Source organism: Opisthorchis viverrini (genome assembly GCF_000715545.1).
Source record: "Opisthorchis viverrini unplaced genomic scaffold opera_v5_128, whole genome shotgun sequence".
NCBI classification, from domain to species: domain Eukaryota; kingdom Metazoa; phylum Platyhelminthes; class Trematoda; order Opisthorchiida; family Opisthorchiidae; genus Opisthorchis; species Opisthorchis viverrini.
Window position 1 is genome coordinate 167207 of NW_008751782.1, and position 18048 is coordinate 185254.

The following is an 18048-nucleotide window of genomic DNA, read 5'->3' on the forward strand; positions in this document are numbered from 1 at the left end:
ACGCAGTAAATGTAACATACTCTCCATAACTTAAGCATTAGGAGTTCGCCACACAGCAAAGAATATGCACTGCTAATGAACTCTATTAAAGTGGGAACTGGGTTCATTGCCTCCCCATTTGATGTGGAACTACCAAACGGATGGCATAATGGTAGGGCGAGGACTGTTCAAACGTGTGCCATGTAAGTATGAATTGCAAAATCATCCAAGCACATACAAAGAACAGATAAGTGACAGAAGTAGAGAGATTCTCAAAGAAAGAGGGTACCAATTTTCATCTCCGATTTGTGTTATCATATACGGCCAGTGAATAGTGCAAAATTTTTCGCATTTCCTAACATGTACTGCACATCAGACTGCACAGTGTCTTGTTTTTTTATATCAATAAAGTGGACTCACTTGTGGCGGCGATTTATCCAGGTCGGCATTCTATGACGCAGTACATAGAGCCCGTCACTTTAGTTGGTTCATATAGAAGTGTTTGTGATGCAGATCTTTGCGGCTACTGCTATTACCACAACCTCACGAATAATTTATTTTTGTGTCCCCTCACACCAACTGTATCGACCCGATAAACGGCTAAGTTACGGTTGTGTACGTATGCATCACCACTCAACGGTGCTTTAGATGTCACTGATTTGTGTTCATATCGTTGACAACGTGTTCACGTGAAGTCCGTGTAAGTCGCCGGAGATTACATGATAAAAACCTCAAACCTTAAGCAACTATGGAGTGTAACTGGAACAAAACTTGAAAACACTGTTGCAGTACACACAAACCATAACGTTACATTTTCCATTGAACTCCTACTCTTAAACACCTCGTTATTGAAAAAAATAAGAAGCAAAATGTTGTGGTAGTAGTGATATTCCATTTTTGCCTATTCGGCTTCGGCTGATGAGGTTCCTTTCTGTGTTCCATCCACAGAAATTTTCCTGAACCCCTACATTCGGAGAATCACTGTCCCACGCTGCTTCCATTGGATGCGTATTACAATATTCAGTGACCTGGCTTTCGTTGGCGTAAACACATGGTAATGGTACTTATATATATGTGCCATAAACTCCTCCGGTTTCAGAAACAGGAAACGAAGTATAATATCCAGGGATGTTTGGCTATTTTTGGAGGCATTTTAATACACTTCACACTTGGGCATTTCTATACCATAGGTAAATTGACGTTATAAATTTAATACCATATAGCCAATATGGTTCCATACATCATGGGATACACAAAAGCACGTGTTCAGAAGGATGTAAATGATGGTCTGACAATATGGCTATCTGCACTGGCACTCTGTGTTCAGGGGATCTGTATGCCGATTGGTGGCATGATTGCAAACAAAATTGGATTTCGAATTGTGGTTGGTATCAGCTGTATTTTTGAGAGGTGAGTCTTACACTGAATCAAACACGCATTTTTTGCTGTTTTTGACCTTGATTTTGTACTCTTGTCTTGTTAAGTGACTTACATTTAGTCCAGTCGAGGGAAATTAAACACACAAACGATAAAAACATTTTGAAAACAACCTCACAGGTCCTGAATACAATCAATGACGAACGAGTGTGTCAGATGCTCGGAGTTAATATGCGCCACCACAGTCACCTGAAACGCTCCACACCGCAAAAGAAATTCAATCTCGTAAATGAAAAAAATAGAGGGACGAGAGTGTAGCCGCACAAGAAGCATGGGATTTCACGGTCGGGTTTCCAACTGAGTGACAGTAGGATATTTTCGGCCTGCGCCGGGTGTGTCCAAACTGGGCACCAGGACTAATTACCCGACATCTAGTAGAAGGCAGGAGGACATGAGGATAGGCACTTCCTAGCGCGGAATCGTTGTTTCACCTTGTAGAGTAGTACCATATACATTGATCTTTCGCTTGTCAGATTCTCGAATATGGGAAATCCCGCCGTCACCATCATTGTCATCATCATCCTCGTCATCGTCATAGACAGAGTGGCATCAGCCAATGCTGTGCTACCGTACCATTGTGATGTTTTGAAAGCTTTTATTAAGAACAGAATAAGCGCGGAGGGGGGAGGGACCAAGTGTTTGTGTACCTCACCGAAGTCATTCGTTAAGTTATTCTACAAATTTACTATACATGAGGGCATTAAAGAGCTTGCTGGAATTTTTCAAAGTTCCTTCTATCACTTTATACTGATTTTGCTGAATTCGGCCTTTCGTTTGTGTTCAACGGGAGCATTAATAATTGGTAGCCCCCCAACACATTGGTAGAATATTAAGGGCCATCAGGATTAGCCTGCTTTTTCTGACTGTCAGCGTCACATGATCTCTGGTCTTTACATCACCCCTTATCTGCACTCGGACGCTCAGGACCATATTTGCTGTTTGGAGAGAAGAGTTTCCAATAGGGAAATCGTAGATCCACTCCAGCCAACTTGATAATTTTCAAAACGGTCGCGTTCACTGGCAGTCTGATTAACGTCGACACATCCTGGAATTTTCGATATCCTGCTGTATTTCTGGCTTGTTATTGATTCCAACGAAACTCGGCATCATCATAACATTCACAAATAGTGCACAGTTTGAGTTCATTGCATTGCGGGGGGGGGAGGTTCATTTAGGCACACTGGACAAGACAGGTCCAATGGCTGACCATTGTAGTGCAGCAGTACCATCCTTGAGCAGATCTGATACACACACCCTGAAGTGGATATCTCAGAAAAAAGCCTCTAAACCCCTTTCACAATGATTATAGGAAATTGCTAGCCATATATACGACCAAGCAAAACGTATCCTTGATCCAGTCAGATGAAACTATGTAACCATTCTAGATGCTTGTGCAAGGCACATTTTCTCGTGATTTTCTGGCCAGTGGTAGGTTAGTGACGCGATCCGCTGTTGAAAAAATTATGCTGAACAGTTATGAAAGATGCGTTTACCTTTATCAAAGGTAGTGAGGATTCCGACCAACTTCAGTGTGGTTGTCTTCAGCACTGCAATGAGACTTACCTCTCCGTAGTTGCTTTGGGCATGCTTTCTTTGTAGGGAAATGTAGCCACTACCTCCATGACTGCTTACAGCGTTAAGATTGTTCCCAACTACCTGTTCAACAAAGTTTGACATGGTAGATGTGGGAGGCGATGGAATATTATGTGGAGGGGGGTGGGAAATGGTGGAAAGCGAAAGCAGCAAGTGGAAACTGTAGCAGGTTGTCTTAAAACTTATTGATTTATCAGAACTGAGGAACTTGTTAGTGAACGAAGCCAAATAACAATACCTCCAGGTGGGCCAAAGTGAATTCACAGCTTATTCCTCTGGGAATCTCCTCCGATCCTAGACCACGGAGTACAGACAATCGGTGACATAAAAACTTCAAACCATGCAGCACTGACGGTCAGCAAGCACAGCCGATTCCTGTCGTCTTTTACAGGCTCGGTCTTGTATTAGATGATGGTATGCATGGTGACGGCAATGTGAAATTTCATTTAACTCTTGCAAACACACCGGGCAGTGACCTACATTTCAGGTACTGAAAAAAACTAGTATACATGAAGTGATAAGTCATGTGGACCATTTTCAAAAGACAAGCAAACACTGACAGATATCGTTCTCTGAACATTGATACACTGTGATACCAAAGCGTGGGCATTCAAATGATAATTGCGCACACTATATTCTACTGCTAGAGCCTGCCCATTTTTGATACACGGTTTTCATCTGCCCGGTGGAACTGAGTTTGATGGGCGACGGACGCAATAAATTGTGACGGTCACTTGCCTTCTGTAAAGGATAAGAGGTTGATGTTCAGTAATGTGTTAAAATGTTGGTAGCTCGGATGGGTTCATTGGTTGTTGATATGTTGGCCAAGCTTGGCTATGGACTTGCAAACATTTTGTCACCGTATGAGAAGACATCACCAGTGCACTGATGATGTCTCCTCATATGGTTTGCAGGCCAATTGCCAAGATTGGTGAGCAGCTCAGCAAATACCTGACCCACAACCAATAAGCTGTTGTTGTCCTTGAGACGCGTTTTCACGTGTTGTTTATTTTTGTGTGTCTCAGTTTTGTTCTAAGTGAGACAACCTGATATGGTATCATGTTGGTACACAGAAGACAGAAGTGAGTCTTTGTGACCCCTATCTTGATTTACAACCAGGTATTTACCAGGGTGGTTTGTGCTTAATATGACCCCTAGAATGTCTATTGTTGTATTTCTCAGTCATGGGCCCAAAACTAGCGACGTGAAAACGCGAGAAGAATAACGAGGTCTTCTGGACTGCTTCAACAGCTTGTTTCATATTTATGATTTCTTGGAGTAATAAACAAAGAACAAACATAGATTGGGATTGTGTATTTGAATGGAACAACCAAGCAAGAGCGAGACGTCGAGCTCTGTAAATAGTGATGACACTGTATGAAAAACAAATGATTGCAAAGATGTAGCAGAATAGTACGTGCGCAGAGCACACAAAGTTATGAATGTGAGAAGAAACACGAGACTCTCCTTCAGTCCAGGATTTGAAGGAAGTTACAATCAGGCATTGGCCTGTGGACGAAAACAAGCCTCAGTGCGGAAGTGAATTGAGAGCGCATTCTTCATTGGCGTGTAAATGTACAAAAATAGGCATTTTCAGGAAACGAGCATAGAAAACTGAGAAAAACGAACATCCTATGGGTTATTAATCTAGCCCACTAAAAATACTCAGAGAGGTTGGTACAGACAAATGAGGAAGATAATTCAACGGGATGCCGATCGATAGCCTGCAAACTACTCAAACCAAGGCCTGTGCACACCTGAAAAACCACGAAGGAATTGATAATCAACTACTGTACCACAGTACTGAAAAGTGACGAATATTTTGAAGCTTCTGTTTGTTGTTGGAACCTTGATCTGTAAGAGTGAACACCAAATAACTGGTAAAAACTAAGCATGTGTTGTAAACGCTTGTGCGCGCGGCTGCACTAGAACTTCATAGCGCTTTCCATTTGAATCGGCTGGAACAACTAAGCTGGTTGGGTTTGTTACGACGACTGGCATGTTGGTGTCTGCTCCAACCTTTGTTGCTAGAAGGTCGTGAACGACAAAGAACTAAAACTCTAGTTCTACAAGATAACTTTTTAACTCAGGGTGAGTTTTCTCACTGTATGTTCGGCAAATGTAGAATGTTAATTTGCATGGTGTGTATGAATCTAGCCGTGTGTTTGTTGTTTCGACAGAAGTAGCTCGTAGGAATAGGAGTTACGACTACTGCATATTGCCGTGATGTGAACTATCAACTGGGTCGATACCCCACCGCTTGTTGGATCCTTTGGTAGTATGAGGATATTTCGGGGTTTTGCGGTCGATATTTTGTCCTTTAAATAAAATAAGTCTATCTCGGAAAGTCTTGGATGAATATACAGCATTTGATTGTTAGTGTAGAGCGTTAGCATCTTCAGAAAGATAACCTGAAGACTTCTAACACGTTGTGTATGAAGCTGCGACAACAGTACTGTCAGACATCAAGCCAGTCTCTGCATTGTGAAGTGGGTATAGAACCTTAGGAATATGGCGGTACGCTCAACACATTTTGAGGAGATTCGATGCTAGCAACTTGTCGCCTATTGTATAACTAATCCGTGCTTAGCCTTTCGTATTTTGCATTTTTTTTAGCTCTAAAGGCACCAATGTAGTTAAAATAAGAACCTGGTTTCCAGAATGTTAGAATCAAAAGATGAAGGAGCACAAAAGGACCATTATTACTACTTCCGTTCGTCCAATCAAAGCTGAGGACTTTACCACTGTCAGGCCGCTATTACCGCAATTGCCCAGTTTTCACGAGAACTGACCGCGTATTGAAGTGGCAGGATAGTATAGTTACATATCTCCTGAAATGGCTTTATTTCGGTACTTGAGTCACTCCAGTCAAAACCCCACACGTTTTAGTGCAAACCAAATTGGCGACCGAGTTTTGTGAAAAGCTGGGCGACGTCTGCATGCCATTGTAAATTAAGTGGTCTCATCTGTCCCGTCCGTATCGATTTAACAAATCTCAGGAGCTGCTCCTGGTCGGGTCAGCGAATTGAGTGTTTCAATATCTGGAAAGTGCGGATCGTCTTTCAAGCCACTCAACATGCGTTCTCACTGTTGTTACTGTTCCGACGTAAGAGTTCTCAAGCAAGATTGGACCACGATCTTACTTAATTCATCATTCATTTAACACTATGACGTCTGAGACATATATGGGCTGATAACGTCTGCATGTGCTACCCGGAGTGCATACAGCATCCACTCGCTTGGTCGTGGGGTTTAAGTGCCTCCAACGGTATTTGTAGCACAACCAGAAAGTGTATAAATTGTCTAGATAAATATTGATCTATTTACCAGAACGGCACATACCATAAAGCCGATCAGTTGGAAGATGGATTAGCTGCAAAGGCTAATAGTATAGGATATGCACTTAAAAAAGGGAATATTGTGGAAAAAACATACTTTGCACCAAGTATATTTGCTAATTTGCTGTTAATCCGGGAGACTGACACAAACCGTCTCCATAATAATCATTCTTAACGGTTGTATAAGAATACTAAGTATATCTTCGTGGCTCACTAAGCTTTCAACATGCATGTTTAAGCCAGAAAACTCATCATTTGCGTCTCATTCTCGCAAAACCCCAGAACAACAATAATTTGTGATTAATCACTGATAAAGTATTTTATAGCTCTTGGAAATGATGGATGTAGAACCGATTCTTAGAGGCATGAAGTAGTGTTCAATCAACATGCATGTTTAAGCCAGAAAACTCATCATTTGCGTCTCATTCTCGCAAAACCCCAGAACAACAATAATTTGTGATTAATCACTGATAAAGTATTTTATAGCTCTTGGAAATGATGGATGTAGAACCGATTCTTAGAGGCATGAAGTCATCAGTGTTCAATTTCGACTATCCATCGAACACCAACCTGAAGTTCACAACTATCATCCAAGTTTACAGCCTACCACGAAGGTTACTTTGCTCTGCCCTTTGAGATATTCTCTTATCATCCTGAGACGGTGTGTATATCTTTTGTGTGAACAACAATAATTTGTGATTAATCACTGATAAAGTATTTTATAGCTCTTGGAAATGATGGATGTAGAACCGATTCTTAGAGGCATGAAGTCATCAGTGTTCAATTTCGACTATCCATCGAACACCAACCTGAAGTTCACAACTATCATCCAAGTTTACAGCCTACCACGAAGGTTACTTTGCTCTGCCCTTTGAGATATTCTCTTATCATCCTGAGACGGTGTGTATAAAGGTCTTTTGTGTTTTAATCGGATTCAGCTGAGAAGTCATACTCACTACGTTCAGTCAGTGACGTCATAACACGGCGCGACATTTACCCACCTCTTGATTCCAACGAAGTACGCCCGGGTTTCGGCACCCTGCCCCATAGCTCCAATGGCAAATATCACTCCTCCAACACTGAAAGACGTCACATGTAATCATCAAACTATCAAAATCTCCCAAAGTATTACAGTGACTGCGTCACGCGCTAGCATAACGCTGACAATCGAATCTTACAGTGAGAACTTAGACGAAAAAACTAAAAAAGTACAAAAAGTTGCATCGGGTAAGAGGACTTGAATTGGTTGGAAAATATGCTTTCATCAAGGTTTTCTCGAGTTCCACAATTCCATAGACTACGACACTTGATACACTTGACAAAATACGATTAGAAACATACACAGAAAGCAATGAGGCAGTGTTAGGCAACATTAGCTCTCTGTCAAAAGTATCTTTTTCGAGCAATCCGCCTTCACGTTCCTGGTTTCATGAGGGTATTTTCAATTTTTTCTCGACGAAAACGTCGGGTTATGTTCGTTCTAATCGCTCGTCACTCCAAACTCATACGAGCTCGAAGTAAATGGCTGATGAATATTTGGATCACAAGTATTTTTAGGAGCTTTAAAATACACCAATTGACAGGCTTTTCTCAAAGTAAGTTGTTCCTGTGAAGGAGGCAGAAAGTAAGGTTCCCATTTCTGTCTTTTCAGTGCGACACTTTTCACCTTTCATCAGTTGGAGGTGTCGATCTTCGAGGTTAATTTACTGGCTGTATAGGTTAGCATCCTTAGTAAAACTCTGCGTTAGGCATGCAGTTCCACGACCTTCTTGCGTGCTAGCTGGTTGCGGATAATGGTGGTCAGCCATCCAAGATGTTACAAACGGGTGCGAATGGTAGAATAGTTCAAGCACTGGTTTTCCTGATCCTGATTGTCGCGGAGTCTTCTAGAAAGGGTGGCCCATTCAGTTGAAATGAGATAAACTACGCTAAATTTTTTAAGCTTTCAATTTTGGGGTTTTGCGGGATAGGTATGTTTGTTCATAGCCACATCACTCTCGTTTGAACGGCCGTGTTCCTGTTCTGGCGTAATTATTCCGGTGAGTCCACACCAAAGGGAAGCACTGGACTCGAGTTTCGCTCTTATTAGAGCTCATCAGCGGTGCATATCTAATGGCCGTGCCGGGATTTGAACCCCGGACTTTTAGACTTTGTTTTGGCTCCTAGTCTCCAGGAGTCTTAGAAATCGTTTAGATGCAGTGCCACTGCGTTTTAGGTGAGAACATATAACTTAGTGTGAGACGGCATGCACAGTCTCGTACTTAGTAGCTTGTGTAGTTGAATCAGAAGCGTAAAACTTAAACGGCGTGAAGCCGGTAGTCGTACCTGGAAAACTTGTGTTTGGTACACTTCTGTAGCTGGCAAACCTTGTTTCAAAATGCGGTTGTTCAGAAATAAAAAGTAAAAATGTTGACTTTATTCAACTGGTTTCACTTGAATGATGAAAGCTTTGTGAAACTTCCTAAATCAACTCAGGTTGCTAGAGGTGAACCATCACCAGCTTCATCCCCAGTGAACTCCTTTTCCTTTTTCCGCACAAATACTTAAGATATGTTTGGTTGTTGCTGCAGTGTGTCATCGATGTTAACACATGTTGTTTTTTTGACGGTGGTACGGGTTGAAAGTTAATCATCTGACCACGTAATGTGAATCTTGTGATTAAAGAAAGTGTGGCGTTCTATCCTGAGTGTAATTTACTAGCACTGCTTATCAGCGGCTCCTGCTCGAACAACGCAGTCTTGCACTACTAGCCGGGCGGACGAGTTGGAATCTTGCTTGATTTTTGCGAGGTGCGGAGCGCTGACAATTCTCAACAAGGACAAAACATCTGAATAATGCTTTTCCGCTAGGTTGACCCCACCTAAAGGACAAAAACTTTCTTCAGATTTTCCAGAACTCATCCAATCAGTTGAGGTTGTACTTTCGATGAAACCTTCAAGTAACCTTTTTTCGTACTTTCCTGACAAGGGACATATTTGCGCTTTGGCATTTTTCGAGAAGTTAAGACTGCTCATTCTCACATAACGCTGGATATTTTGACCCATTTGATGGTTCTGACTGACACGAGATTTACCTTAAGAAAGACCTAAGTTCCCATTCTTGTTTGATAGTACTTTTCTCTGGCAGAAATGCTGAAGGGGATCCAATCATTCCTTGACCAAGTCCAGTCTCAGTGGTCTGGCTTCATTAGGCCTTTGAAAAGCACCCATCACCACGTGATTATTGAGTTCATGGTCAAATTCTAGCACTCTGTGGACGATAGTTGAAGGAATATGGTGTTATAGTGGTTGTATTTTATCTGCTTAAGCTATGAACTGCTTCTCAGTAAAAATGGCGTGGAAAAAAACAAGCACCCGAATAACATACGCGGAGAAATGACTGACTCCGTTCTAGACTAACAGCAGATTTATGTTCAAGTCCGATTAAAGTGCCATCCTTTGTTTCGGACGCACGTCCGCACGCTCAACTTATGATGCGCTGTTCTACATACGGTCATTTGTAAACCGCATGTAACTTTGCACGGGGACCTGCGGACGGAACAGGCATATGAGTTCACATTTTGGCAAATGAGTTTGAGGGAGCTAGCACGTTGCTCATCAACATAGTTTCTTCGCTGCTACCTTCGATCTACCCTTAGGTGATTTCGCAGCAACTGCTCATGAAGAACACCTCACTTTTGCCTTAGGCTCCGCAGCACTTGGTTTTCTGCGCGTCATAGACTGTGATCACGTGGTAGACGGTTATCCACTTTGCAACCGTCATAATGTCTGACCGTCTAGGCACTATTGCTCCACACCATTCTGAGTAGTAGCCTACGCGAAGCTCAGTGGGCAGTACACCAAATATCTATGCAACGTGAGCTAGAAACGTCACCATCAATAGCGGGCGCATTGAACCGAGATGTATGTATATATCCGTGTTTTAATCCGGTGATGGGACATACCCAAAAGTTTATTCCGAATTCCTGCCTAATTGGTTATCTTAGGGTTCCAAAGGTGTGTGGGAAACTTTGGCAGAAACCACGAATAGGAAGAGGAAGGATAAGAATTTTCGCCAAATTACAAATTCCCTTCTCAAAATAGGTAATCGCCAACGTTCTAGTCCATCACATTTCGGCATATGGGATTCGCGACCCAAGACTGAACGTGTCTTGGTCTGCTTGGATTCCTAGCAATCCTGCACATCTGTTTCGCATGTGACCTCACCGCGGAAACATGACCATCTAATCAACAATAACAACGAGAAAAAAAGGACTGGGGGAAGGGGAGAATTCGCAAATGTTCAGGAGTGGTCGACTGTTCTCCGACTTTTTTATGGGTAGCACATCTGTAATGTTCAGTGTGCTGTGAATGGGCTAGACAGTGGAAAGATGTGGTTTTCGGCAATGATCGAAAGGTGTCATGAAGCCTATTACTTGCATTATTCTTTGAAATTTCATCCATAAACTTTCTGCTTTATTTCTTCTGGCTTGTACACCTACTAACATGATTTATTGTACTTCAGAGGCATCTGGAATACTTTTGAACTCATTCGAATGAGTCTGTACCTTCTCATCTGTTACGGAATTTACAGTTTTTCGTGTCTTTAATATTCAACTTCGCAGCACTACCCGACCCCTTTTAGATGGGAGATAAGCGAATTTCTGCACACTGCAATAATCTCAGTGCACATCCTTTCTTCACTTTCCGCTCTGTCCGATGTAAGTAAACGTGTTTCTTAAAGTCAAATATGGATCATGGGTCCAAAGAGTTCTGTGGTGGTGGGTTCTTTCAATCGTCTCTTTCTGTCCATCCCTTTCTCCCGTTATAAATATAACTAGAGTGGGTTCTGAGCTTTCCCGTATTGTAACCTTGAAACAGTCCTTTTTGATCATTATTTCAATAGGCCTTTTCCGCGGGTTTACGTCACTCCCACATAAGCGAAATGGGAGTTAAAGCCAAAATTACTAGAAAAGTTGCTGCTGCTTCCTCGATTAAAATTACCTGACAGTTGGGGCACTCCATATCAAAAAGTTTTTTAAGTTGTAGAGTTAGGAAACCAATCTGCTCTTGGATATTCTCTACTTACTCCGATAAGTTAGCGTGCGAAACCTTCACTCTCACCATTTTCGTTTTAATTGTCAGCAGTAGATAAGAAGGACATCCGGTTCACGTGGTATGCGACAAATCATGTGACCATGGTCCCAAGTACCATCCACCCACCTGCATTGCCATTCTCATCATTGGAGCTGTGAATGATAAAGCAGATTTTAGTGTTTTCAACCTTGTTACTGTCGAATGGAGGTTATTTCTACCTGTTTCAATTGCTTTCACCGATTTAATTTGTAGTGTTGGAGTCCTGCTGACCTATTTCACAATTCAAAAGACATTTGTCGGAGTGATAGTAACCTACGCGTTGCTAAATGGTGTTGGACTTGGATTAGGCTATTCGGTGGTGCTTGCAGTCGCAACCTCGGTGAGTTGTTCCGTGCGCTTATTACTATTGTCAGTTTGCAGTAATCAGGGAGTAAAGTGCTTTAGTTTCTTAAAGAAATTTGGTAGCTATCTCACATGAATTTCGCACTGGGACTGGCACTCGAAAAGGTGAATAAATCACATCCTGGATCAACTATGTGAACTTTGAATCATCTAGATATTTCGTATATAATGAGGAAAAGTCAGACTGAAATTGTTTGTCGTTTCAAAGCAAGAGAAGGTGAAAATTTTCTTTTGTGTTAAACCTTTCTATACAGTGTTCGGTGAATACCATTTGGCCCAGTACGAAAAACCATGGAACGTGTTGCTTCCCGCTACTTACGCTTTTAAGATATTATCTACATGCTTAAGCGTCTTTGTATATTTGATGTCCTGATAAGACCCGAAGACTGGTTTTACATGAATCCTCAGAGCACCACTCATTGATCCTTCTTCCAACTATCTGAACTACTGCTCGATGACAACCCTGGTGGCGGAGCGTTTGGCTGGATTGGTATTCGGGTTCAGATCTCCAATGAATGACATTAACTTGAATGGCCTACGAATGACCAGTGTGATGATCCCTCGCCTCGGATGTATCGCGATATGGCAGCTTGTTAAGGAACGAGTCAGGCAAAACATCTGTGTTTTTTAGGTTTGAACGTTTGTCTGCTAAGCTATTTTATGTGTTGGAACTCTCATTTCGCAAGCGAAGTGTCCGAAGATGAAATCCAGGATGCGGTTATTGATTTTATGAACAGGTGTTATGAAATCGGAGCAAAGCCGAACTCCAAAGTTTCCTTTTTTTGTTGTGGAACTATCGTAATAACAGTCCTGGAACAGACGGTGAACTGTTCAAACGAAGGTGACGTGAGTTCAAAAAATCCTTCCTCTTTTAGCTTTTTGTGTGCTGAATCCAGTATGAGATTTGATAATCACAAGAAAATTAGTCAACTGTGGCTGAAATTGAACCCATTATTCATAACCAAGCAAAGCTCAGGGATCTTGTACTCACTTACGTAAAGACTGCATAGAAACTGTAGGTAGTACTGTAGACAGTGAGGACTTGAACTTGACCAACAATGCTGTACTTCCTGCAAATTTCACATAATTCATTCTCCGTTCGCCGAGCTTGGCAATTGGCTTGCAAACGTTTCGTCACCATACGAGGAGACATCATCAGTGCGCCGTGTGTGCCCACTCAACGGCGCATTGATGATGTCTCCTCGTATGGTGAGCTATATAAGCGCACGCAGGCAAGGAAGAAGTACCCACTCAACTGCGCACTGATGATGTCTCCTCGTATGGTGACGAAACGTTTGCAAGCCAATTGCCAAGCTCGGCGAACAGATCAACAGCCACCTGATCAACAACCAATAAACTCACCCGAGCTACCAATATTTCAACAAATTACCAATTCATTCTCCTAAATAACCCGTGAGTTAAATACTTGTTGTGCTGTCCAGAAACAGAATATTCTAGCTACGCATTGCGTTGTATGCTCAAACATCCTGCACAAACAATTGACCCGCTGTGGTGCAATATTCCATCTAAGGTTATTTGCCCCAGCTTGAACCACTTGTGAATGGTTTCATTTACCTTGTCCGTCGCGTAGGTTATCTGGATGGATTGACGACATTGTTGTTCATTGCATGTACTCGGCCACAACTCTGTCCATTTGTGTGTCTACATAAACCAACCCTTAGCAGCATTGTCGTCCTTCTATCTTCCCGCCAAGCATTTCACTTTGTCCATTTATTTGGCGAGCTATTTTCTGTTGTATTCGCTCCTGGTTCGGAACTCAGGTAAGTCGTTTAGCAAATAGGTCACATTGTGAGACGTTTCTCCATACAGCCCTTGCACTCATTCTAACGCTCAACATGAATCGTCTACGATGCGAACATGTTGCTGAAGTATGAATGCCTCTGCTCGTAATCTCTTTTGCTTTCTTTGGGAAACTTGCTCGCTGTTGTCTCCCAGTAGTGCAGCGTCTAGAGCTTTGGAAGCTTCAGGAAAGAACAAGGGCTGTTGTACACGGTATTTTCGTGTAGTAGTGAGACCGCTGAGACACTGCATACTCCTTCCTCTTGGAGGTAGTAAGCTTACTTTAGTACTTGTGTTATCATTATTTGTGTCAAACTTCCAGGGTGCTCACAGCGACGAGAAAAAACGCTTCAAGGTTTGAATTTTATGCGAACTGTTCATGCGCCATCTGCTGATATGCAGCAGCCCTACGAAGACGCAGGTGTCTACAATAAGATGCATATGTTGCATATTGTGGGAAATTCAGGAGCTGCATTCATCCTTCGAAATAAATGTCCATTGACTGTCCATCAAAGCGCTACGTTCCATCTGCGGGGTACTTCTAGTGCAGATCTGGCGTTCGCTGAATCTTCCCAACTATCGACCATTGGAACTGAGTGAGCTAGATGGTCTATGGCAGCAGTAAATTCACTGGAAGGTAGAAATATCACAACTCCCTATTGATCTGAGCAAACCGTTGTGTTCAACAGCTATGGTGAATAAGACCACTTATTTTGAGACCAAAGTAGTTGACGTCATCAGAGATTTCTTGTGGATCGATAACAGCTGTGATGCCTTACAGGTGGCAATCTAACATCTGAAATACAAATCCCTCTGCTACAGCTTCCAGCTGTTTCACCTAACTCGACCAGAAATAAACAGTGCACTTTCGGAGTTTTCAACCAAGAATGCAGAATATTTCCTTTTGTCCACGAATCTCGATTTGTTCATCGTTGATTCCCACCACTAATTGGCATCACTGAATTCGATCGATGGAATCAGGTCCTTCAAAGAAATTTCCTTAGAGGAATCTGTTGATCGCCTGATTGGTGCTCATGTGCGCGGAGTAGTGATTTCAAACTTTGGTTAACCAAATAGCTTCTCATTTAAATTGGGGAAAGTACAGTGCTTGAAATTACTGCTGACTAGACAATCGGGTCATTGGCCAGATATTAGGCTACATGATGCGACTTCTGTTTCCGATCACACACTTTCCCGCAACGCGATTGGTTAATCCTACTGCCAGTGCTGTCCACCAGTCACCATAACTCTAAGGTAGCAGCAGAGTTGAGAACGGATGCAATACACCTGTCATCAGATTTGAATGGTATCAGTGAGGCTTGCCGACAGTACACCACAGAACTGACGATGCAAGAAGCTCTGCTATAGAAGTTACACTTGTGTAGTCATCTTTATGGACACAATGGACTGTATCATGTCAAAGCTTCAGTACCCACTTCACCTAGGTCCAATTGTCGTAATTCAGTGTATTTTATTCGACACCCCTCAAACTTTCTTGCTATGAATATGTTTTACATTCAAGGGTCTTGCCACTAGGATCCGTTTCTTCACGAAAGAGAACGTTTCTTATTAAAAGTGATCTATTGTTTAGGGGCTTTATATTGGGGAGACTAATGCATGTGCTTTCCTATCCTTTCAAAATAGTGGTTTCCTGCAAGGCGTGGCCTAGTAAGCGGTCTAATCGTGGGTGGATTCGGACTTGGGGCGCTCATCTTCACGCCTATTCAAACTGCCTACATCAATCCGGATAACGTGAAGGTGGACAATGTAACGAGGTAGGTAAATTTCATATTATTTTCCAGGTAGCATGGTCTGCGGTTATGATTGCCTTGCTTTTTTCGCCCCAGTTTCACCGCTTTTAAGGCTATCTCAGTACTTTATTGTGCATTTGGGAGCGAATCTAAGATCATACCATTGTAAGGATCAGAGTTTTACCGACACATTCAGAACGCCAGTTCCGTGTTGGCGAAGTACAGAAAGCAGATTTGATTGTGCGGTCATGCCGATCTCATGTAACATTTTTGTTATGCGGCTATCAGACGACACATGCCACCGGATATTGCCCTTTTGGACAATTGTCACATGTTAAATATATACAGAAGTGCAACGCACCAAGTCGTGAGTTCGAAGCAATAGAGAGCAGCTAGAGAATCAGAGGATTCGCAACATTACTGCACGCCTGTTGGTTACAACCCGGTTCCAAGAAAGTTACTAAACATGGTTGATGAATTTTACTGTCACCGTCGCGGTAGGTAAGGGTACTTGAAATGGTACTGTTCTGTCAGACTTTCGTTTGTATCCGGACTTGTGAGGGTTTTTAGGTAGATCTAAGGCTCTGAGAAACCTAAAGTGAGGCTGTTGACAAGTTTTCAGCAACCTTATGAGTAGTGCATTACGAATACACGATACGCGATATCCCAAAAATCTTAGCGAGTGAAACATGAGGCGGCCTGGTGCAGCACATTCGGTTGCCTGGAAACATCACAAACGAGAGATTCAGCTGGGTTCCAGGTGAGTCCTTTGGAAAGCCAAATTAGTTTGCAGATATGTCTACTATGCTGAGGAAGTTCTGATTTAATCTTGTTTGAGAACTGTCTGATTTTGTAGTTGCAGCCGAAAAAAGCGGTCCCAAACCCACGTGGAGACCGATCATGATATTCTCGCTTTCCTCACCATTTATTTTTCGTTCATCTCTTTCACCACAGAGAATTCACTGATCCAATTCTATTGGATCGTGTTCCCAACGTTTTCCTTCTACTTGGGGGCTTGTTGTTGGGAATACAAACGGTCGGGTTCATTCTTCTAAGACCACGTCCTACGACGGTGAGCGGCTCTTCGTGTTGTGATGCAAGCAAATTCAACCATTTGCCATCGACTGACCTCCACATGTTGTTATCTTGTTGGCATCTTGTCTGCTTATCTGTACTAAACACTGTTTTTGGTTTTTTATTTATTTACCTGAAGGTCGAAATTTAGTCGCCCATGTAGTCGGTCAGGAGGTACGGTCTGAAACATCCACAGTGCAACAGGGCGACGACTGCCGTTCCGTCCACTTGATGGAATGCCTCTTGTCAGAGCGTGGGCTCTTCCGTGTTATGAACACTGGGATCAACGACTAGGAGGTGACAGAGATTTTATCTTTGCTGTCACATGTTAGACTCACTATTCACCTTTTTAGGAGAAACAAAGGTTGAGGGACACTGCAAACTTCCTTCAGCCAGATTACCCATTACCAAGCCGTTCCAGTCGTTCATACAAACTTTTTCACCAGTAACTACTCCGCCCGGGACAACTAACCTAATTCTACCTCACGTGAAAAAGTATGCCTGTGTAACTGCTTTTCCAATGAATCCTCTGTGGAATCTTGACAGTGATGATAGTGGTTTGGCTTTTCAACAAATGTTTATGGAAAAATGCTTTACAGTCTTGCGCATTAGCCGTAAGCCATAAAGAACACTTCGTCTCCTGTTTTTTGGTTTTCCCATTGAATTCACTCTTCATCTATGCTTACACACATTTCCCATTCAATTTCTTAGTTTTCCAGAGATCGAAGGGTCTGCTGGACAGGTTTTTTGATTTCTACACGCACAGGTCCTATTGTTTACCGCTAAATTCCATTGCGTGCAAAGCGGTGATTATGCGTTTCTCAAAACTCGTTGTTTGTGTTTTTGGGAGCTTTGAGTCGTGAAAAATAGCCTTTTGTAAACTGTTTCCACTGAATTCACTAGTTAATGTCAATTGGTTTTCACAGTGTTTTTGCGGCCTGGCAACTTCCGTTTTGCTTCGCCTTTAAACTGATTTCCAGTTTCTCGCAATTCACATCAATTTAAATTATTTGGTAAAAAAATCGAATGGATCCAGACCAAACTAAAACACGAAAGGGAATTGTGGAAAAACTGACTGTGCTTACCTGCAATTTCCCAGTCTTTTGTTTCGCTACGTTCGTATTTTATGTAGTTTTCCGTGCGTGCGTGCTTGTGGTATATTACCCATTGCTTATGCTGAACGAACCTGTTTCACATATTCCTAAAACTTTGTTCTTACCTTATTTGATTTGTGGATTGGTGTGGGATCAAAGTGCGGTCTCGGCTTTGATTGTGAAGGAAATGTTTGATTAGCAAATCTAGGGTGAATGAAAACCGGACTTTATATTTGTAATGTACTACTCATAAGGTTGCTGAAAATCCATCGACAGCCCACGACTGGTTTCGCCCTTCTTGGAGCTCATCAGGTAGGCGCAGTCCCCGGGTTTCCGTCAACCCCATGTTCTACTTGAAACCAAATTGCACGAAATTAGCGAATATACACTCATCTGCAAACTAATTTGGTTCTTTCGAGAGACCCACCTGGAACCCAGCTGAATCTCTCGTTTATGATGTTCTCAGGCAATTGAATGTGCTGCACCAGGCCGCCTCATGTTTCAG

At 42.4% G+C, this 18048-nt stretch overlaps 1 protein-coding gene across 1 annotated transcript in view; it reads left to right on the forward strand.

The window, feature by feature from the left end:
* Positions 1-1211: 1211 nt before the first annotated feature.
* Positions 1212-18048, forward strand: part of T265_13972 (hypothetical protein) — a gene marked incomplete at both ends in the record, with an annotated part of 33646 nt that continues 16809 nt past the window's right edge. Inside the window, 4 exons of the mRNA XM_009171439.1 lie at positions 1212-1389; positions 11600-11801; positions 15269-15399; positions 16330-16447. Of these exons, the coding sequence (XP_009169703.1) occupies positions 1223-1389; positions 11600-11801; positions 15269-15399; positions 16330-16447 (618 nt within the window). The remainder of the gene's footprint in view (positions 1390-11599; positions 11802-15268; positions 15400-16329; positions 16448-18048) is intronic.